Here is a 23,697-nt window from a genome sequence, read left to right as displayed (position 1 = left end):
TTATATCAAAAAAAATTTGAAATACTATTGTGAGTGTTTACTTGGTCAAATGGTTTAAGGTTTAGACTTGAAAAAAAAAAAAACTATTGATTTATTTTCATTTTAATCAGCTGTTTTTTATAACTTGTGACGTCATAGATGAATGATAGTAGGCTACCAGAGAGAAACCCAAGCTTGTACACTTGTACAATGTACAGGTATAACGGTTTTTACAGGTTTACTCAGGCTGCTGGATAAAAATAACGAAGAAGTGATACTGGAGTAAAGGGCGAAGCAGCCTGTTAAAGCCAGGGACATCTTCCAAAACATTAAACAATCGCAAAGCACTGCAAACAAGATTCAGCGATGAAACAGTTCGAGACTATCCTCCAATTTGTTCGAGTCACCAGACAACTAGACATATCGCTGCACATGCAGAGTTTGTAATCACTCATAAAGTACTTCTTTGCCCATGATCATTTAAATTATGCACGCCTTTTACCACTTTACATTTCTACAATGCAACAAGCAGAAAAGGAGCACCCAGAGATCTGGGCAAAATTCATGAAAGGGAATTTCTGCGCATCGGTAACCAAAGGTGTTGCTGGATTCACATCAATAGGTGCAGACCACGGGATTGAATAAGAAAATCGTGAACTCAAGGTTATTGGAGGCATAGTTTGAATTACACAGAATCAAAAGTCACTGGACAAATACTTTCTCATCGCACCCGAAGTCTCAAATTTGCAGCATGATTTTGAGAAAATATACTACTCTGGTAGCAAGGCAAAGAGAACGCAGCACTACGAGCTTACAGGAGGAAAACTCTCCCGAATGACGCAAAATGCTATCAAACTCAGCGTAGTATTTCACGAGCATAGAAACCCATGTGAATCCTTTGACGAAGATGAAATTTACAATTTGCTCACCAAAGCAGTTATGAATGAAACTGGTACCAACGACATCCTTCGGCGTGACAAGATTGGGCAACAGATTTTCGAAAGTTTCGTCACAGAACATCTTGTAGAAGGAAAACTTTCCGTGTGGGACAAAATGACCAGGAAGAAACTGTCTACATTCAAAAGTGCCAATGCAATTGCAAAAATCAGCATGGGAGACAAGGTAATCGATTGATTGATTGAATATTTATCCTCGGATTGGGAAAGCTTTTTGCAGAGCTTAATCCTGGCAGTTTTGCATACTTGTAGATGCAATGAATCACTGACGCAGGCCCGGTCACCGAGATTGACAGAGTGAAGTTTCCGATTGTTGAAGTCTTGTTGCCGGGGAACTATTCCATCCATTAGATGCCGCTGAATGGAGAGCAGTCCTTAACGTGCGTTGCTCAAGCGCACTCCCCGAGAGTCGAACCAGCGCCGCTTGATCTTGAAGCTTCTTCGTTCCAGAAGTGACGCGCTAACCAATTGAGCTATCGGAGCGGACAATTGAGCTATCGGAGCGGACGATCAAAATTAAAGAAGAGCGAGGATTGTTGCAGCGGTTCATTGTAATACCAAGAAGTCGACCAGAGCTCAAGGAATGCATCGGAACGTATGAGTTTGGTATGGTGCCTCGATCACTGTTTGCTTCAGATGGATTCCTCCTGCTGGCATATGATAAGGCACCAATACTTCGTCATCTTGAGAAGCTGGATACTGGTAGTAACAGACAACGGGTAGGCTACAAGTTGACAGGAATGAGGTAACTGTTACTCAGCTGTCCGATAACCATTCATTCTAAGTACCTTTAACACAGCATTTGAATATACCACTGTAGACCCACCAGATGAACTGACAACTCACCGAGTGATCATCATTGATGGGATGGCTATGGTAAACGCAGTTACCAAAACGGAACAAATGAAAACGTGCCAAGACTTTGCTGAAGCCTTTCTTCAGATAATTTGTAACATGGGTAGTGGGTACACAGTATGACGAGATCAGGTTGGTGTTTGACCGGCACATCGAAACATCACTCAAGCAACAGATGCGGACAAAGAGGACCAAGGGAAAGCCAACATAGCCTATTACCACGTGAAAGACAACACTTTATTCCAGAATATTTCCTTGGAGGACTTTCTCTCAGATATCCGCACCAAAGGAGAACTGACCGAGTATTTAGATGAAAAGGTTGTACATCACAGCAAGACCTCCAACAACAGACTGAAAAAACTACTGGTGACATCGGAAACACAAACCAATGTCAATATTCCAGACTCGCTCCTGACTCACAGCCAAGAAGAGGCAGACACTTTGATTGTTCTGCACGCTCTAAATGTTTCCAATAAAACAGAACTGGTTGTCAGTTCCACAGACATATTGTTGTTGCTCATGTACATGTATCCACACTTACCCGGGTCTACAACTTTCCTTACGGGAAAGGGCAGATTGAAGAGGGACATTTGTGTGCGAAACATAGGCTATACAACAACCTGGGACCAAAACGTGCTTCTGCACTTCTAGGTTTTCATGCTCTGACTGGTTCCGATATGACTGGGAGATTTGCTGGCGGAACCAAAGACTTATGCTTCAAGGCATTTATGTCTTGTGATGATGACATCTTGGATGCACTAGCAATGCTCGGGAATGACACTGACCTTCCTGCTGATGTATGCTCGCAGTTGGAACGCTTTGTTTGTATTTTGTATCGATCCAAAATCTACACGAAAGTGAATGACCTCCGTTGGTTCCTCTTCTCCAATCGTGCAGCCGAAGGAGAAGACTTCCCACCAACTTCTGGTTCACTAGATTTGCGCATTCGCCGGGCTCATTATGTATGCATGATTTGGAGAAAAGCTAGCAAGGCCCATCCCTGCCTTTCAGCACCAACTGCATTTGTTTGGACGTTTGATGCAGGTTCAAGTCACTTCACGCCAGATCGTTGTTTAAATCCACCAATTGCAACTCATAAAGTGCGGGTGTAAACGTGGATGCGAAGGAAGGTGCAACTGCCACAAGAACAATATTCCATGTAGGCTACAGAAGTCTGGGGCTGTGGTCTAAGCTGTAAAAACAAAACTATCCAACCAGTGATAAACGAAGACTGAAAATTTTGAAGATGAATTGCTTTCTTTGACATTCAATAAATATTATAAATTCCGTAGATGTCGGTTGTTAACGATAACTGCCATTTAATCAGAAGGCCTAAGACTTCTTACATCTTTCGCGTGGAATATGCTAGGCTACGACTTAAAGGATCGAACATTAATTCAAGTTTCATTGTATTTAGATCCGTTCATTGGCTTTCTAGTTGCGTATTCTTAGTGAAAAATGCATGCGTTTAAGTTAATACAGTCTTTGGTGCAAAATTACAAAATTACGTAGGTAGCTTAGCATATGTTTCGGGTGCGCGGGGGTATTTTGAATAACATTTTAAAATTTGGCACTTGTATGTCATATATGTAACCTAAATTCGATGATTCCATTAGATTTCCTGTCTCAGAAAACATATATTTAGATATTTTATTTGTAATTGTAGCCTATATACTTGCGAAAATATTGCTTAATCATTGTTATGCCCCATTTTGGACGCCATCTTGGATTTCGTGCCCCAAAAATGTTCAGAAAAAATGCCACCCTAATTTTTTTTTAAACTTATTATGTTTTCTTTCAAAAACAAGTGAGATTTTGCTTTTAACAAAAAAAAAACACGAAATTACAAATATGCCTACACTATGGCTGGAGTCGAACATGCAGGCTCTCGACTGCGAGCCCAACGCGCTAACCACTCGGCCACTGCTGCCGACAAATTTGTACTACATAGACCAACAGTGAAAACACGTGTAGTTTTTCATTAGACAACCATTAAAATATAATGAAAACTTCTTACCTTCACTATCTCTCTTCTGCAAAATAGGGTGAACCCAATATTTCCGCTCTTTCTTCTTTTTCTGTGCACGCTCCAGAGCATGCAACATTTGCAATAGAATAACTTTTCTTCGAGCTTTTCTCACCTTGTGAAAGTGCATCTTAACCAGGTTTAATAAAAGTAGCAGCAATAATACTGTGACAGCACTGCAGTGATGATCTGACAAGTGACGTGACACTGATCAAACCATTTTTACAACAGCTGAAAAAAGCATTGTTGCGTCATAAAGGCATTGGTGTTCGTTTTGCTTTGCCTGCACTGAAATAACTGTAGTGTAGACATTTTTTTTTCTCGTCATACGTTTGCTTCGCGTTGCTGCCACGATATTTTCTTATAGTGTGCACGCGCCCTAAGGATCGCCCGACAAAATCTCGAAAGACTTTCTTCTATGTTGTGTTGAAAATGAATTCTTAGTTCCGCCCGTGAACTCACACCCATAGATGAGAAGTATAAAACAAATGATAACGGAACTTTAATGTACAAACGATACCACCCAGTATATCGTGGACGCGTGATCAACGATAGAAGATAACGACACGAGGGTCGGACTGTCTTGCTATTTTCACGCGTCCACGATATACTGGGTGGTATCGTTTGTACATTAAAGTTATCATTTGTTTTATACTTCTCATCTATGGGTGTGAGTTCACGGGCGAAACTAAGAATTCATTTTCAACACAACAACAAGCCTATGTCTTTCCTGAAAAGAATAAACAATGCAATAAATGGTCATGCTGGTACATTGAGGCATAATAACTGCCTAAAATACATCACAAAGCTATCTATAAACTAGCTTATAAGAAACAAAATCACTCGTGACAAGACACTGAAAGACAAAAATAAAAGTTTAATAATATCCAAAAGCGATTGGGTCTGTGACGAATAGACAGACATAGCACTGGAAGTCATCGAGTCAAAAAGTTTAAATGGTGTCATCGTCTTCTCGCAGCAGCCACAAAAGACCTTCGTCAACTTTGTCAGTTGGATAGTACATGTTTTTTGATGTAAACAAAGATACCGGTAGCAAGTGTTTACAGCATTGCTTTGAGAAATGCAAATGCGTTTTTATTCTCAGCAATGAGTCCAACCTTTGCAACCACATTCCATTTCTCATTTTTGTTTGGTCCAATTGATGGTGCAAAAAATCGTTCTACTGTATACTTGCTACTGTATTGTTGCTCTATATCCTGTACATTATCACCTTGAAGAGATCTCATTGGCAACTGATCAGAGAGGACTCGAGCTGTTTGTGAAAGGACTTTAGATGGGTGCAATGCAGTCACCGTAAGCCTTGAAAACTCATCGTCATTGCATCACAACATGTTACGCTATTCATTGAGTTAGCACTTTAAAGTTTTCGAGGCAATTCTTTTCTTTTTGTGATAGTTTGATCTCTTCTTAATATAACACTCATGAAATTTTTGAATGAAACAAAAAAAGCCTAAAAAAGCCAAATTTCAAAATTCTCTTCGTGACATGCCCATGAAGCCTTATCAATGAACTGTCAAATTAGTTTGGTTTCATCTTTGTGGAAGTTTTCTTCAATTTTCCAGACGAAAATAATCATGAGCTAAAAATTTTACAAAAGAATTAAAAAAACTCACTTTTCCAATTTTATCAGAGCCACTGTACGGTACGGTATTTACACACTACACAGCCACAATGTAGATAGCCTATCGTGGCTCTGATTTTATGCCACAAAAGCACGAGTTAGCTGCATGGTGTCATTTTTGTAGGTATTATTTTCACAGATCTTCCACGTGATGACAGTATTTTCGACTAATACTTTTTGTACATTTCTGTCCAGGACTTTGACTTCACTTTCAGACAACAAAATAATGTTGAGTAAATTTTTGAGGGCAAACAATCTCTTTTCCAACACTGTTACTCAACCAGTTCAAGAATCGGTGTCGCTGGGCAAACTGCTTGTCGTGAAATAGGCTAGGTACTACAAAAATCATTTCAGCTTTCATTTAATTATAGTGTGCATTCAATTGTTTTGCCAAAAATGAATTAAAACGTTTTAACAATCGCTTGATCATCAAGAGCCTCCCGCTAAAAAACTCCGTGAAGTGCGAAAACTGACTTCCAAAGCGTCCTGCAAGACATGAGATTTTGCTATTGGTTTTTGGCTTGGTAATGTCATCATACTTGCTATTGTTTGAAACGCATCCGTGTTCCTTGGAGAGTGTTTTTCAGACGTTATTTTTATGCAATAAACTGTTTCATAGATGACAGCTGCGGTTGTTGATAGGCTAGGCTACGCTGGTTACGACGCTTCACTTTGTGACGTCACACGATCGTAAAATTTCAATTTAAACGTAATCATTCGTCATTAAGTTCAGATCCTCGCTACATTTCTGTTAAGTCGATTACCGTTGCCAAGTAAACAAAAAACATCAGTAACCTTGCTTATGCCTGGCGAAAAAACGGAGTTCCTCGTCCCGTAGTGAAGTCCCGAATTTCTCTAAGGATGGTGTTGTATCAAATTACCATCTCCTTCCCCAACGTTAGGCAGTGCCTCGAAGCAGCTAAATCCGCTTTCGGGATTTTGCTCTACTAATAAACCTAAGTTGTTTTTGATAGAACACAATGGTTGACTTGCTTTCATTGAACAACCAAACAACGGGAGCTCTCACTTTTGCATGTAAGACAACGTCGTCCAACGGGTGTGAGTGCTACTCACCCTCCTCGCAAGGTATTCACACCTGAGTTTACATGGTGTAGAAGAAAAACAACAGATATTTAGGGAGGGCCGTCGGAAACAGATTGCTTAGCAACTCGAGTTTCTTAGGAGGTTCGTCGAGTAAATGGCGAAATCGAAAACAATTTTTTAATTGAACGCCAGGAAGACGGCGCACAACCAGGGGCGAGTTTAGCTGATAGGAGCTCGGGACACCCTTAGACCGGGGGGTCCGTGCAAAAAAAATTTTGCGCCTAGGGCGCGAAAAACTTTACAAAATAACTTGAAAGTCACCCACACGGTTGCTAATGCCTTTACGCCAAGCTCAGTCGCCACCTTGTGACTAAAATTAACCTTGAAAAAGGAGGCATTTTGCAGAAACTTCAAGGCCTGAGAGAAAATAATGATAATAACACAAAATCACATTTTCCACGTCGAGAGGCCCTTTAAAAGGTTGTCCCAGGGCAAATGCACCCTCTTTCCCCCTTAAATCCGGGCTTGTGTAGAACACGGTCCAAATAATCAGTAAATCACCCCATTTCATGGATATTACCCCCCACCAGTGGTGACGTTCTTCGCAAAAGCGCCCTAGTGAAAAAAATAAAATCATGAAGAATGAGGACACCGGAGATTAAAAGAAGGAAATGGAGCTGCACGAATTGGCGGAAGCAGTGTTGACTAAAAAAGTATCTACGATTTCGCCACAGAGGCGATTGTTACGTATGAGAGAGTGATCAAGAAGATCTTGAAGGAATGGGCCATGGTTAAGATGAAGAAAAAAATCCCCACGGCGAGAAAGAAGGCTGAATGGAAAACTTCATTGAATGCCAGTCTTTGCCTCCACACGCTTTTCGACGTCGTTGACGACAAATTGCTGTACTCACCCGAAGTTGATTTCGTTATCGACCAACATGGAACACGCATTGGTTTCATTAGAAACGTCGATTGGGAGGCGCAAAATATGAAAAGAAGAGGGACGAGGGAAGGAGCAACTGCTTTCGCGAGAAAACGAGTGAAAGAACGCGAAGAATGTACTCACGACTCGGATGACTACAATACAGAAGAAACTCCCAGAAGGCGCTTCCCTTTTAGAGTGCTTGATCGGCAGAGAAGAACTCGAAGAAGAGCAAGAGTGATGTACTTTCGATCTTCGTACAGTTGCACGTGAGGTGGAAAGGTATGGAATTCTAAGTCGAGCAGCAGCTGCCCTCGCAACCGCAACATTACTGGACACAAAAGATGATTTCAATCCGACGATGATAGTCGACAAAAACAAGCTCGTTTGTGCACGAAAACTGCTCCGTTTTGAGACGAGTCACTTCGCTTCCAGTTCGCTCGACACAATAGTTGAAAGCCTTTACTTTGACGACAGAAAGGATAAAACCCTTAAACTGAATGGCATAACTAGCTATCGTCAAAAATAAATCGAAGCCCACTAGGCAACGAGATGCTGAAATACCCAGGATCTGAATACATCGACCACGTTTCCATTCAAGGGTGTTCAACTGGGAAGACCATTGCCAAAACGATGTTGGCTGCTCTTGGCTGCGTCAAGGGACTAACGTGAAAGGCATTCGGGTCGTTGGATGCGACGGAACTGCCCTCAATGCAGGTATGCACACAGGAGCCATCACCACCACCATTGAGCAACATATTGGAAGTACGGTGCAATGATCGATTTGCCAGTTTTACCTCAATGAACTCCTGCTTCGGCATCTCTTCGGCGAGCTGGAAGGGAAATCATCAGGACCGCAAACCTTCAAAGGATTTATCGACCGTGTCGTCGTTAATGATAAGTGCAAAATGGGAGAATTTGCAGTCGTCGAGTTCGAGAAGATAAAATCCAATCTGACAGAAGTCGATGAGGTGATGGAATTAGTGGCGATCAAAAGTATCTGCTCGATGTGTTGGTCATCGAGGGAAGTCTGCCTCCAGAAAGCATTTGATTCCGTGATCCAGGAAAACATGGTCATACACGATGGCTTAATCTCGCTTCAAGAATATGCCGACTTTATATCTCGGAGCCAGAACCAACAGAGGCGCTGATAGAAATGACGACGTACATCGTTAAAGTGTACGCTCCCATCTGGTTTACTATCAAGCAAACCAAGAAGGTCACTTTGCTGCTCGGTCCTTCCTTCGGTTAGTTAAGCTGACTCGCTATCTGACAGGCCAATTAAAAAAGTCGTCGACAGTGGCCTACAATCAAACGCCTTCGCTGCGCATTCGGAGAATGTAGTGTTGGCCCTTCTGCTTGACGATTCTAAACCAATGCGTAGCCTAAATCGGATCCAGAAAGCAAGGAACGAGTACACGGGTGGGATACGTCGCTACAAAATTCCTAAACTAAACTTTGAGTACACAGATTTGACAACAAACTCGTTGCTCCGGTGGAACGAGCGGAAACTCACTGAGCCACAAATTCTACACGATTTCAGCACGGAACAGCTCACAGAGCTTTTCGTCGAGACCGATGTTCCTACATCGATTGACAGTTTTCCGTCCGGCACACAAGCAGTTGAGCGCGAAATCAAACTCGTCACCGAAGTAAGCGATGAAGCCATCGGCCATGACAACAGACATGAACTTGCTGACGCAAACTGCTGCTCGCTCACATTGTTCACGTTTTGAGTTAAAAAAAGATTACGTTCTGTGATTGTTTTCGTCGTTTTGCGTATTTTCTATTTTGTAATTATTTAATTTTTTTTTGGAAAAAAAATGTTTTTTTTACTTTTTTGAGTGATATTGACTTTTTTGTGCGGCGTCTTCCCGCGCCCCGATCTAAAAAATATTTACAGATTATTTGTTTGTGACCTAAGCCTCCTATCTGAGCCGAGTTGCTAAGTGATTTGACAAAAAAAGTGCATTGACGGCCCTCCCTAATATATATATATAGACCTACCGCTACAATTATCAAACTAGCTTTTTAAACATAGCTGTCTAGGGCTACAACCAAGTAGCTGTTAACCTGCAAAACACAAGGTGCACGTGAACTTCAATAACCTTTAATAACGTTATTAACAAAAAAAAATTACTCAGATTGTGAGTAGATTGCTGACGAATGAAAATCTTTTCATCGTTTTTCGCATTTTTGAAGCATCATGGTGACACTCTTACAACAAATGTCATCCAAAATTTTCCAAAGTTATCACATAGACCAAAATTGTTGTTGGCGTTCTTGACCGAAACTAAAGATATGGTCATTGGTCAAACATTGTGAGAAACGGTGACGCGATAAAAAGGTTCAAGGTAAACGCAAACAAATCAGCTTGAAATTTAGTGAAAAACAATCTCAGGACACAGCAACATAGAACTGTTCGCGAAATTAGCTGTTACTTGACCAAAATTTTCAATCAAGCTAGAGTGTTGACAAATTAAAACAGACCTTATCAACAGCTTAATGACGTAGCTCCACAAAGCAGTTTTACAAAATGCTATAGAAAATACTCCTTCTCTTTCACACTGAACATATTGGGTTGATAGGCTTCTAGCCAACAAATCGGTCTTGTGAGTACTGAATTAAGGTCAGCAGAAATTGAATCACTATAATAAGAGGATTCTCTTACTGGAGCGGTACAAATGGGGAGATATGATTCTATTTAACTGCTTTATTTACGTAACTATTACGTAAAACTGTGCCAAACTCTACAGAAGACATGGGGAATGACTTTATCCTGACTTAAAATGAAGTCACCAACTCAAACAGAAAGCAAGCCAATAAATCTGGTAATTCCAAACAAGGCCAGCAACATAACGGCTAAACTTAATCCCGACATCGTGTAATGACGAATGAAATTGTATAGAAACAGCAGAAACAAGGAATAACTAACGAAACGAAGATAGATGATTTGTGAATAAATAGTAAATACAAATATGATCAACTCACCGCGTGTTTAGGTCACAAGCCTATTTGAGACCGCAAAGCGATAAACCAGAATTCGACTAAACTCTTCATCAAAAAGGAAAAGAAATTCTCTCATTCGACTGCATACAACCCAAGAGTGTTTTTATAAATTTAACACAATTAGCAGTTGAATGTACGTAAAAGTGTGGCTTGATGGTCTTTTAGTAAAAATAAAAACAGCCATCAACTCATACGACTTCTAAAACACCAGCAGCGACCAGCTGACGAGACAACCATAGCAGCCCTTCCTCCAATCCCTCACCAGATGATGCATCACATGGCAGTGCCCTCCACGATCTTCCGCAGCATAACTTGTGGAGATTCAAGCGATTGATCAATTCTTCGCAAGATACAGCACCAGGAAGATCCTGTTAAAATAAGCAACTTGGTGTCAGTAAAAAAGGAATTCTTGCTTTGAGTTGAATCAATTTCTATTCGGTGAGGTACAGAAAATCATGGCAGACCTGTTTATTGGCGAGAACAAGCAGCACGGCGTCTCGTAAATCCTTTTCGCACATCAGCTTTGCGAGTTCGGAGTGCGCTTCTTCGAACCTCTCGCTATCGCACGAATCCACAACGAACAGAACAGCTGCAATCAATTTTCAATGGTGATCAAACGCAAATTCCTAACACAGGAATTCGCATTTTTAAAGATAATATACGAACAAAGATGTTGAGATTTTAATAAGAACAGCAATGATATACAACACACCCATAATGGTTTTTTACATACCTAAAGGTGAGAACTCCTGCGACTAAATCGTTCAAGCGACTATTGCACGTCGTCAACTGTGTATACAACTGACAAAAATAGCCTGGAAACTGAGTGGAATCAACGTTGACAAATGGGAAACGTGGCAAAATAGATGGGAAAAATACCGAATCCTTGCGAGCGCGGATAAACGAAGGGTCAATTTACTGAAGATGCTACTTACAGATGATGAGAGAAACATGGTAAAACTGAAAAGAATAATGTGTATGACAGTAAAGCAGGGGTCGGCAAACTTTCTGTACTACTGGGCCAAATCTACAAACTTCCGGTAACGTGCGGGCCGCATAAATTTCAACCTATAAACAATCGTCACATTATCCTTAAAATCATGGCGCACCTGCAACTCCTATTCCTGTGTCTATTGCACAATGAGACGTGTTTGTTGCCGTTTTATATTTATCAAACACGTATTAAAACGCAATGCATTGTTTTTATTTACTTATCATTTATCAATGTGAAGGATGATGTTGTTTCTGTGTCATGGCCAAGGTGTTTAAATCAACTGGCAACTTTGTTGATGATATTTGCAATACGTCATTCAAATGACGATCTGACAGGCGAGTGCGAAGTTTATTCTTTGCGTAATTCATTTTTCAATTTTGAGAGATTTTGTAGCGTACATGGGAGTTACCGAGTAATGTCGGGAGACATGTTAAAGAGCTTTTTGTTATGATATAAAATAAATTCATGCGTAGATAATGATGAAACCTTAGTTGATGCACTAAAAGTAAGATCGTTCGAGGGCCGCAAAAAGTTTGTCCGCGGGCCGCATTTGGCCCGCAGTTTGCCGACCCCTGCAGTAAAGCAACAAACCTTGTGTATTGAGATAGTAATGCTTCCACAATGGGCGTAACTTGTGTTTTCCACCAACGTCCCACACAGTGAAGCGAAGATTGCGAAAATCAACCGTTTCAACGTTGAAACCTTGAAATTGTTTATTACAATGTTACCAGCCATATAATGCATCGACGAAAACACATACGAAACATGTACACGAATAATTGCTGTTAAAATTGTTGAAACACGTTTAGCTTGCCTATGGTGGGTATGGGCTGCATAAACTCGTCTTGCTTCAGTTTGAACAAAAGCGTTGTTTTGCCAGCTCCATCCAAGCCCAGCGTCACGATACGGATTTCCAATTTTCGACCGATATGAATCCGATTATCCTAAGCAACGTAAAACTCATTTCAACTGAATAAAATGACAAGATAACTCAAACCCTGAAGAATCATTCAGTTGGCACTGATTCTTCAACGACTGCTTATAATTATTATTATTGTTCGTCATGAAAAAATATAGGATTGCTTTGGAAGATAATAATTAGTTCACTCACCACAAGAAAGTAAATGAAATATAAATGATAGTCAAATTAAGCATTCAGATGATTCTTTTCGAAATCTCTCATTGTTCGAGCTGCACTATGGCGTTCTCAACATCTTTCCCTAGCGACTGTGTCAAGGGAAACAATTTCCCTCTTAAGATTACTAATTGGAAATAGCCTCCCTCCGCAAGCCAGTTCAAATAAAGTAACCATTAAATCGACGTCGGCAGTCGTGGATTAAATGCAAAAAAAAATGATTTGCTGCCTGGACGTTGACGTCTTTGCAGGCCCAGATTCGAATAAGTTGTAGCTGTACAAGTGTACAGGCTTCCACAACCAACTCACTTTAGTGAAAGTGACAGGAATGGCAGGATCCAGTGTATCGGCAGCTGCGTGGGTTTGTTCGATGAATTGACGTTGTTGCTGGTCAAGCATATGATCGAGTGCATCCACTTCTGACAATGATGGAAGAACAGAGCAATCATCCTGGAAAAGTAGTATTGGATTGTTAAAATTGTTAAGGTAACGTTGACTATAAAAAAGTGAACTTTTAAAAAAGCAATATGCTAGTAATTACTTGTTTCCAATTAATAAAACGAAAGGAATGCATAGTGTGGGGACACAAAAACAGTTCTAAACACTTCATAGCTCGGATTACAATCGGAATTTAGTCACTTTTAAATATAGCGACCCAAACCAGCAAACTGGAACACAAAAACAACGACATAATTTAAGAATAATAATTTGATGCATAGCAAGTAGTTCCATTTTTTTGGCAGACATCCAAAATAAGTAATTTTACCAACAGCTGATTCTTGCAAAAACAGGCGATATTGTTAGTTCTGCCTTTGACCAAAGCAACCATCGTCACCTTATTGGCACAGGTTCCAACAAGTTTGTTCTTACCCCAGGGTTGTCGGTATTTTACCCGACCCAAAAAAAACCAGGTGGGTTTTTTTGAAAAAACCCACTTAAAAAAACCCAAAAAAACCCATAAAAAAACCAGAGCATCATATTTGTCCAGTTTTTATTAGAAAATTAAAAAAATGAACAAAAACATTACAAGGCACTTAAAACAAACTTTAAATTAGGACTTAAGGATGTGATTGTGAAGTAAATTTCCAAGAATAAACTGAAAACGCAGTGGATATTGTACAGTACACAAAAATCAAGTAATGCCACTTTGTGTATACTATATTAAAACTCATTTAGAAGGCCTTATAGTTAAACTGGTGAAAGTACTACTTTACTGCAGTCTGTAGCCTATATATGATGTGAAATGCAATTTAGGAGGCTATTTACCAATTACAGATTCTGGATTCTAATGCATGGCTGTTTCAGAGCATTTGCCTAAATGGCAATTGGCCACGCAATTGCTCATCCATTACTATATATAATATATAAATGATAAAAATATTTAAACATGATGGCATAAATGCTCCTTGCCTTCAAATCTAAAGCAAATGATGCAATAATGTGATTTCTACCACGGTAGCATCAACTTGGTATAGAAATCAGTGGATGATGCAACATCCAACTTGATCTTGAAATTAATGGATGATGCAACATTCAAGCAACTAGTGCATTATTTTATTGAGTTATGCAAGCATGTACTGTGAGTGAAAGGCACTTCATTCGTAAAAAGTAGTTTTGAGGTGAAATAAGCATGAATCTACCTTTTTTTGCACCTTTTTTAAAAAAACCCAATAAAACCCAAAAAAACCCGGACGGGTTGGGCTTTTTTTAAAAAACCCGGGTTTTTCTCAACCCTGTCTTACCCTAGATAGCACTTCATTGCAGTGTGACAAAGCTGTGCCGATGTGGGATCTCAGTGCGGTGGCGTCATCATGCAGACGTCTCAAAGCGGTGATGCGGGATCGAACATGGGTGTCCAACGTGGCGATAGCAACTGCCTCCTGACTGCACAAAGCTTCTCTCAACCGACCAAAGTACTCTCGGACACAACTACGAGCAGCTTCCGCTGTACCAGAGTACTGAAAAAAAGACACGTAAAGGATATTAACTAGATCTGGAACCAGTAGGCCAACTGGATGTCAGAAATTCTTAATGATCATCTAGCTCGGTTGTCGACAATACCATCGATCGATGATGTTCTCATTCAACTAGAGGCCTACGAAACTAAGGACAGTAGTTCCTTTTTCTCGGCCGTCTTTCGTTCCGCTGGCGATCCATTTTATCTTCCACAACCATTAAGTTAAAGGCTTAATGCACTATCGCAGATCTGATAATAATCGTTGATACAATCGAAATCAAGATAATACCTGCTGTCGAGATACAACGCCACGCTGATCTGTGGATAATCGTGTCCCACCTTCCACCTTGTCCAACGCATCCTGCGCCTTGCTCACGTGATCGTCAACTTGGGCGAGAAAAATGTTTGCTCTGTCAGCAGCGTCTCGGGCAGTGGTACGAGCGGAAGAAGCTACACCTTCAATTAAGCCGTGCTGTTGACGAATTAAAATTAAGCCACTGTCACATTCATGAACAGTAAATTTAATACAAGTTAGAAATCTAACACCTACGGATGCAATACAAATTACTAATTTATACAATACTCATGTGCTCCCAGTTCAGCAGGCCATAACCTAAGAAGGGACGTCGGCATTTCTACCTAGAGCAGCGTAATGTTCATTTTCATAATCATAAGAGAGAAATCAAGGGCTATAGTCGAAGGGGCACCACTTCGCAATCGACAGCATGCCGTTAAGGGGCTTGTTGAAGACACAGTTGCGTGTCGAACCGGCGCCCTATTGAACATCGAACCAGGGCTCTCAAGTTAATAAAAGTATCTTGCTTACAACATAGCTGATGTAGGATAATACAATGAGAGAATGAAGTGATTTCGTTGGGGATAAAAAAAAAAAACAACGCTTTACACACAAAAGCTCTATGGCTGTGCACTGCAGTGTGCATCACAACAAGCTGACACACATCTCACGCCAAGATCTTGTTTTCCAAATGTCATCATGTCACTGGTAAAGTAGTACGGTACATTATATTTAGCAGAATGAAGAGACAATTACGTTATGTGGTCCACAAAACTTAACAAAGATAGACACATACCGACAGTCGAATATAATCAAAACAAATATTCATACTCTGTGGCCTTTGTGCTTCCCATGTTCTTTACACAAATAACAAATAGCAGGTGCAAAGCGACACTCTTGTTCCAAGCATGCAAATTCCAGAGCATGAGTTTGGTGCAAAGGACACATCAAGGGTTGCTTGGGCTTGTCTTTCAAACTAATTCTTCTGCAAAACAAAAATTTTAAATTATAAAGCATGTGCATTGTGTAGTGAACTGTGCTCAGACAAATGTACTTTTTTTGAACAAAATACAAAAGTAAAATGATTTAATTCCGATACAGTAGCCTAGGTACTTACAGCATACTCAATACAACTAATAAAGTTTGATAAAGTGTTTAGTGGAAATGTTTAACTTGACTTGTTCAGTGCTTGAATATCAAATTCGGATGTGAACTAATCCAAAAAAAATTTTGTTTTTATTACGGTATTAAAGCAAAGGACTGGTTCAAAATCAAAATGAAATATAGCTTCGGGTGAGAGTTTGCTTGTACCAAAGACAGGCAAGACACAACAATAACAATACCAAAAACAGGCAAGACTCAACCCTGTTGTATTGTTGTGTCTTGCCTGTCTTTGGTACAAAAATAAAATATTGTATGCAAAGCCATTTACACAAACACAAAAAAATAAAGCTCAACAAAAAACTGACATCAGGGCTACTGCTAAAATGCTTACTCACAAATTAACAGATCAGGGATATCTAAAGATGGGGATGCGAAGGCTCACAGTGATTGCCTTATTCTTATGACACTACCAGGGCGGTAGTTTGTAGCGCGTAAAACATGCAGTTCTTTTCACAATTGCAGAAAGTTATGTTGTGCAGCTGGACAGCTGGTACAGTTAGCTACAGAAGACAGTTAGTATCAAATGTAGTTATTACTATCTGAAGCCTTTACAAATTGTTTCACCTAACGGATCATCAGAAGGTCTTATTCAAATAGAATCAGACAGTTAGTAAATGTTACATAGAGCATATTTAAAGAATACTTGTTTGGAAAGACAGTTGAAAAGTTACCAGTTAGCTGTTTTTCTTAACAAAGTCTTTCCAGTATGCCAGATGTAAATCAAATAAACGGGTAGTTGAATTAACAAGTAACCATGAGCAATTGAGCATGTAGTGAGTATCCACTATCCAGGCCTGATGCTAATACAGTAGCGCAATGCAGGTTATCATAACAAGAGTTGTTGAATTATTACCGGTGCCAATTGTCATTTTACGGTAAACAGAGATTATTTACGATAAACAGAAGCCCTTCTATTGTCAGACGTATTAAAAGCCTTTGTATCCCCTTCTCTAGATATCCCTGTAACAGATGTAATCAGTTACCGTAAGAAAAGTAAATAGCTTCTTTATAAAATTTACAAGTTTAGTTTTGCAATTTGATCTTTTTGATGGCATCTTGATTTTTATGCAACTCTTGACTTAGACAATTCAATTTTTGTCAACAGGCTACTGATTCTACAACTCAATATTGAAAGATCAAGTACAGAAACCTGTGTTTTGAAAGCGTCTTGGTTGAGTGAGTTGAAGCAGAGCAGTCATAGCATAGCTTTGTGCTGCAGACCAAGCAGTACAGCGTGGCAATGTGAGAGTCATCTTCATCGCAAGCAGCAGTTTCCTAAATGAGATGTTTGTTAAACCACTTTCTACACTGAGATCAGGTGGACAAAATCTCACAAAACATTATTTTACCAACCAAACTGAAGTATTCTAAAGACGAATTAAAAATATGAAATAAAATTTTAATTTAGTTGTTGTCAGGTTTGCAAGACTACCTTCAATGCTTCAGAAGTACTTGGTGAGCTCGACATTGAAGATGTTGAGGACACACGACTTATAGGACCTAGTTGAACTTTTTCCATGAGTTCAATTAGTGCAAAGTTCTTCTTTAAGTCCCACACACCACCACTGCCTACATCAGTGATTTGACGATCCATGGGACACACCAGTGTGCCAGCCTGAATATCAATAAAGGTTAATATACCGTAATCCATACTCTGTAGCTTAACAATTTCCCAAGGCATAAAAATCGTGAAAGTTTGAGATAATTGTTACACTATGTATATAATGTAACAATTGCATGGTACAACCAAAGCAGCACTGCTGTTCAGTTCAGTTTATTTTTTGTTTTTGTTGGCGAAAAAGCACAATAAACACAAATAATTCGCACAAGGATGGCAGCGAAAGACCAAAAGGTCACCAAAACCAGCTGCCACCCAAACATTTAAACAAAAGACCCAAAATTAAGAACATTAACACATACGGTATATAATATATAGATAGCGCAATACCAGCACTTTAATTTGTAAACATTAACAATGGAATTACACAGGGCAGCATAAAAAAAACTGTGTAGAAAAATAAGCGGATGATACGTTTCAGGAGTGATCATTGCACAAATTCTCTAATAAACATTTATATTTAAATTTAAAAACATTGTAAGACTTTTCTTTTATTTCTTTTGGTACTTGATTCCATAGTTTCACTCCATTAAAACATAGCATCTTCTTACCAGAGTTTGATGTTGTAGAAGACAAATATAAATCATTCTTTTGGTTCTGACGAGTTTTATGATGGTGAATTTCATTTACAAAAATAAAGCAGCCAGCAAAGGCCCGGGGCAGCATTTTGTGCACATATTGGTACATAAATTTTGCATTCTCTAATTTGTGCTGGTAGTTTGCAATGCAGAAATATTATGCTTGGTAAAATATACAAAAATTTCTCACTTGAACTGGAAGCCGAGTAAGACAGTCATGGCAAAATGAATGTCCACATAGAAGCAATCGAGGAACCTTGTCTCCACAAAGGGAAAACTGTTCTCCACACACTCCACATTCCAGCATCTAAAACAAAGAAAGTGATATAGCCTAGTAGATAACCTAGAGTTGTTAATATATATATTATACTGTTTGTTTTCAGTGTCAAGTATAAAATGATTGGCTTTTGATGACCTGAATGTTTTCATTTAATTGTTGCAATTTGATTGCATTATCCAGCAAACCTTAAACAACAACAATTTAAATTATGGCAGTGACTACAGCAGCAATAACTTCCATATTTATAGTTGCAAAATTACAAACATGCGACTTTGTGCTTATTTTGATAAAGTAATTGGAAGCAACTGACTCAATGTATTAGGCCTACATGTTGTTGTCACGGTCTCAAATATTACTATTATTATGCACTTGAGTATGCGGCTTCGTAACAAAATGCATAAAAATGTACAAATTCTACATGCATTATAGCCTAATCCCTCAGTTAGCAACTTGATATGGTAATACAATTAAAGCTTGGATGAACATGGCGCCACACACTTGTCAAATATTTCTAGGTAGACCTGGATGAGCACTTTCAATCACAAAGAAAGTATCTGTTTAATTATAGCATTCTACTACACACTTTGGCTTTGTGGGAAAAATAATATCCAAAAATGCAACAATATCATACACTAGTTCCATAGCAATCAGTGGATCGATGTCGTTTTCTGGGAAGCATATTTACGATGACAGCATGAGACATTGTAGCTCATGTGCAAAAATGATATTCCAAACCGAAGGTCCAAGCGAATTTTCAGGTTACGATATTATTTTCATCAAGCCAGCCTAATTAGCATACCAAAGCCTAGATTATGAGGAATGAAAGCGCAAATTGCAATTGCACTCAACTTGATAACAATCTTGATTGACCAGTGTTGCCAAATATTTTTCAACATAAGGAAATTTACAGTGCTGCCAATGCAGTCCATCAAAAACACTGAGCCGAACATGTTGTTATCTGACATTTTTGTAGGCTACATATGCAGTGGTGTCTCGTGATCAGGGGCACAATCGGGAGGAGCAAACTGGTAAATTGTCCCTTGAAATATTTTAAATAGTTTTCCCGCGTTTTTTGAATGTCGGATGCAAAGTTTTAGCTCTCCAGGTCCAAGTCTTAAAACTGGATTTCTACAAATCTAGGACCTGGAGATAAACTAAACTCAAATAAATATTACCGAAAGATCAAAATTTCATTTTCTTCAAAAGTTTGCAAAGGAATCACGAAATGGAATTTCAGAAAAATGTTGCAAAAAAAGAGAAGACAAGAAGTATTTCAAATGGAAATTCGGTCATATTAAAAAAGGTGCCTGTGCTGGACTGTGATGTAATAATCATTAAAATAAAAGTTTAAATTGTGCAAATTAATTATTTTTATTATCGAATTTTTATACTTTTGTGCAAAAATTTATGTCATTGTAGCGCTAGAGAGCTCTGTCGTCTCTGACGTCACACGCACACGTCACTAGATTTGTCCAGAAGGCTCCGCCTTGAGCGCATAACTGCACGTTTCGGGAATTCAATCCAGTAATCGGGAATGCAACTTCAGTAATCAACTTCACTATGCCGAATTCCTACCTTGGTTCATCGTTATGTAGATTTGCAGTCGTGTTGCGTTGTGTGATCATATGTAAAACTCGCAATCCCACACTACAACCTTCTTAAAGAAGTTTAGCTCATGATTCTAAATCAGAGTTATCAGAGTTTGTTCAGTTTTGCGATGTAAAAAATCAGAGTTGGTTTAATATGGAATCAGTTTGTGGAGTTTATGTTCAATATGAAAAGTCGTTTCTTTCAATATGAAAATCAGTTGAATGCAATATCTAAAATCAGAACTTAAAACCAGTATCAAGAAATCAGTCTTGGTAATTCTAAAGCAATATATCAGTTTCGTTGTTGCTACTGTTTCTATATTTTTTGGCACTGCCAGGATGACGTTTGGATCAGTTTATTGTTAATAATGTAGCAGCGACAACATTTCGTATCCAGTTGTTTGTGGTGGAGCTTTAATGATTCTGGTGTTTTCCTTTACTTTCTGAGTTGCTGGATCGAAGATTAAAACCTATAAACAATTACGTTGTAACCAAGCATCGATCTTCTGAGTTTGAATTAGCAACAATACAGCAGCGTAGTCGACCTCGTGTCCTATCATTCCTTGCCGACTTCGCCCAGGAACGTTGCCATCCCACTGATGGCTGTGTATGAGTGGATATGCTGAAAGCAGCGTCCGCTACATCATCAAAACTGCTTTAGTGCTTTAGGCCTACTTCTGTAGCTTTAATGTTTTATATAAATTGTTACAAAATATTTCTTCCTACTTAGCTTTTAAATACTGTAGCCTACAATATTTTGGCATTTTTATCACTTTGGCAATCTTTTTGGTGAAATAATTGCATGTTTGGTTTGGTTTTGAATCTTTATCCTCGGACTTCCTGGTAGTTTCGCATACTTGTAGAGGCTCTTGACGCAGGGCCGTTACCGAGATTGGCAGAGTGAAGTTTTCCGATTGTTGAAATGTTGTTGCCGGGGAATTATTCCATTCACTGGGTGCCGCTGAATGGAGAGTACTCCTGAAATGCGTTGCTCAAGCGCACACCCCGAGAGTCGAACCAGCGTCGCGTGATCTTGAGTCGAGCTTGCTTGATCTTAAGTCGAGGTAATTGCTTTAGTACCTACACGACCGAAGTAGTCCAAAAATAACCCTCGGCTTTGAGGTTGCAAACTTACGATCCTACTCAAACTGCAGCAACGAGTGATAATAGCAACAGTCATTAACTTTCTACAATTTGGGCCAGTGTTCGAGTAGTTAAAAACAAAAGTTTGCAATAGGAAAGGGTGGAGTAAGATGAGCAGCTTTTTGCTTAACTCGCTTTTACAAAAGAACGGTTTGTTTTGGAAAAACTTAATAAGGTGAACTTAAAGCCCTAATGAATCAGCTACATTTTAGATTTAGTTTTATCACCTTGCAATTTTTATATTTTTTTATATTGATACTTATTTGCGTGTTGCTCAACTTACCCCGGCATAAATTGTATGGGGTAAATTGAGCAATGACCTGGGGTAAGTTGTGCAATTCGATTAAGTTGAAGCATTTCCCTGTCAGTTTGTTTGTATTATTACGAGGCATTATGCTTTACAACACAACACTGCTTTTTTTATTCAATACGAACCTAAAAAGACACAAATTCAGCAGTTCAAACATTAAATAAGCTAAGGCTATTTCTTTTGGGGTAAGTTGAGCAACTGCTCCAAGATACGTCAACTAGCATTGCACATTTTACCCCATCCTGATTTTTCTGACAAAATTACAAATATTTAAAAAACTACAAAACTAACCAACCTGAAGGTTTTATTGAATATCCTCACACTTTATACTTACCAATACAAAAAAACAGATTTGATTTAGGGCAAAGTGGGGCGTGTTGTCACAATTTTTGCAAATCAGCATATATCTCGTTCTGTACCAATGGTATCGAGATGCTAGATAGTGCAATTGAAAGAGGTATCATTCGACTTCTTTTTGCTACAACTAAAGTTTTTCTGGATTATTTCGTCTTTACATAAATGCATGTTTAATGCAAGTGAATGGGCTGTGACAACACGCCCCACCCCGGGGCGTGTTGTCACAGAGCATGGGGCGTGTTGTCACAAAATTTCTGCACATGCTTTATGACTAAAATATGACAGAAACCAACAAAAAATGGTTTTAATACAGGCTGAACGAATAAAAAAATATGCGAAATGCAAAAAGTTTAATTTCAACATATTGGTAAAAATTTTATGCCCATTGTCAAAAACAATAGAAATGTCATCTTGAGAATTATGTGTCACTATCGAATATATGTGTGTATCATTATCTAATATTAATTTTTTCTTACCTAAAAAAGCGTTGTATTTTAACAAATACGCATATTACCTCGTTGTATAAGCATAAATAATTTTTTATGTTTCCTAATATTAAAAATGCACACCACGGGGCGTGTAGTCACAGCTGTGACAACACGCCCCATGGTATGAAATCACGTGGTTTCAACAACCATGTGTACATCTCTACTTGCATGTCTTATCTGTTTGGTATGATGAAAAGAACAGGCTTAAAGCTAACGAATGGTACCTTTCCTGATCAGTTATGATCATACCTTAGTTTGCCAGACCATTTTTTAGTTTAGTTATAAAACCTGATTTTGCCCAAAATTCAATGGCACTCCTCATAATTTCTGTTGTGGTGACAAATTTATTAACCTTCACTGCTTGTACAAAAGAGAACTGAAAACTATGCGTTCCATTGAAAACTCGTGGTTATACGCTTGGGTTATATCACATGGAAATCGTGCTGTGACAACACGCCCCTGTGACAACACGCCCCACTTTGCCCTACATAGTGTACCAATAAAGTTATTCAGTTTTTGGCAAAAAAATAAAAATTTCGGTTTTTCGACATAAACAATATAATTGCGTGCCATTGTAAAATGCAACTCGCAGTGGACATAACAAATACATTGAATGAAATGGTATTATGAGTGATATATCCAGAATAAAAAAAAAAAAGTTCCGCCGACTCGTTTTTCCAAAAACAGGAGTTGCTCATCTTACCCCATTGCACACTTTACCCCAGTCTCCCCTACCTACCAATTACCTTTAATCAGGTTGCTTACGAGTAAAATTTGTTTTTATTTTGCACCCTCATCGATCAAGAACTGCATTTTTTCAAGTAGCCCAGCCAAAAAGTGATCTTGATCTTCAAGATCATCACGATCTTGATCTTCAAGATCACACTGTTGGGTGATCTTGATCTTCAAGATCACGTATTCTTGGTGATCTTGATCTTTAAGATCACCAAAACGGGTGATCTTTCCCATCTCTGGGTGTGTTGTATTTCAAAAACAAGTCTTGAAAACGTTTACTCGGAAAGGTATCACTGTTCCAAGCGTGCTGTGATGGCTTAGCAATAGCATAGGCTATATAAATCTTTTAACGATGTCCACTGCACCAACATCGCTCTTTTCAGGGGCATAGAGCTCTTAAAATAAAGTATCTTCAACCTCCGCGATGACATTCATTGATTTTTCGCTTTCTCTCTCTGATCCCTCCTTCTCGATACTGCTCACGATATGAGTGATCACCATTTGGCGAACTTCTTCCGCTTGTAGCCTATTCCAGGTAGCCATTCCAACCAACACGAAAGCGGGTAATTCGGATGAGTCGCGTTGGCCAGAATACTTTGTGAAACGAGATTTTCCATGAAA

At 39.1% G+C, this 23,697-nt stretch overlaps 2 protein-coding genes across 2 annotated transcripts; one reads left to right on the top strand and one right to left on the bottom strand.

The window, feature by feature from the left end:
* The first annotated feature begins 582 nt into the window (after positions 1-582).
* LOC145778769 (uncharacterized) lies at positions 583-3,107 on the top strand. The gene is made up of 2 exons (XM_082590345.1): positions 583-1,101; positions 1,756-3,107. Exon 2 carries the CDS (start codon positions 2,468-2,470, stop codon positions 2,900-2,902), a length of 435 nt encoding a protein of 144 aa, XP_082446471.1. The 5' UTR covers positions 583-1,101; positions 1,756-2,467; the 3' UTR covers positions 2,903-3,107.
* Positions 3,108-9,524: 6,417 nt separating this feature from the next.
* LOC145777949 (E3 ubiquitin-protein ligase TRIM23-like) lies at positions 9,525-19,305 on the bottom strand. Its single transcript, XM_082589317.1, has 12 exons — positions 19,086-19,305; positions 18,365-18,481; positions 17,411-17,593; positions 17,129-17,253; positions 15,646-15,799; positions 14,809-14,991; positions 14,305-14,520; positions 12,872-13,012; positions 12,242-12,371; positions 12,019-12,129; positions 10,898-11,022; positions 9,525-10,801 (listed from the first exon to the last, which is right to left on the bottom strand). Exons 1-12 carry the CDS (start codon positions 19,155-19,157, stop codon positions 10,622-10,624), a joined length of 1,737 nt encoding a protein of 578 aa, XP_082445443.1. The 5' UTR covers positions 19,158-19,305; the 3' UTR covers positions 9,525-10,621.
* Between the last annotated feature and the right edge of the window lie 4,392 nt (positions 19,306-23,697).

This window comes from Aplidium turbinatum, chromosome 10, assembly GCF_918807975.1.
Source record: "Aplidium turbinatum chromosome 10, kaAplTurb1.1, whole genome shotgun sequence".
Classification (NCBI taxonomy): Eukaryota; Metazoa; Chordata; class Ascidiacea; order Aplousobranchia; family Polyclinidae; genus Aplidium; species Aplidium turbinatum.
This window is presented reverse-complemented; position numbering and strand designations above follow the sequence as displayed.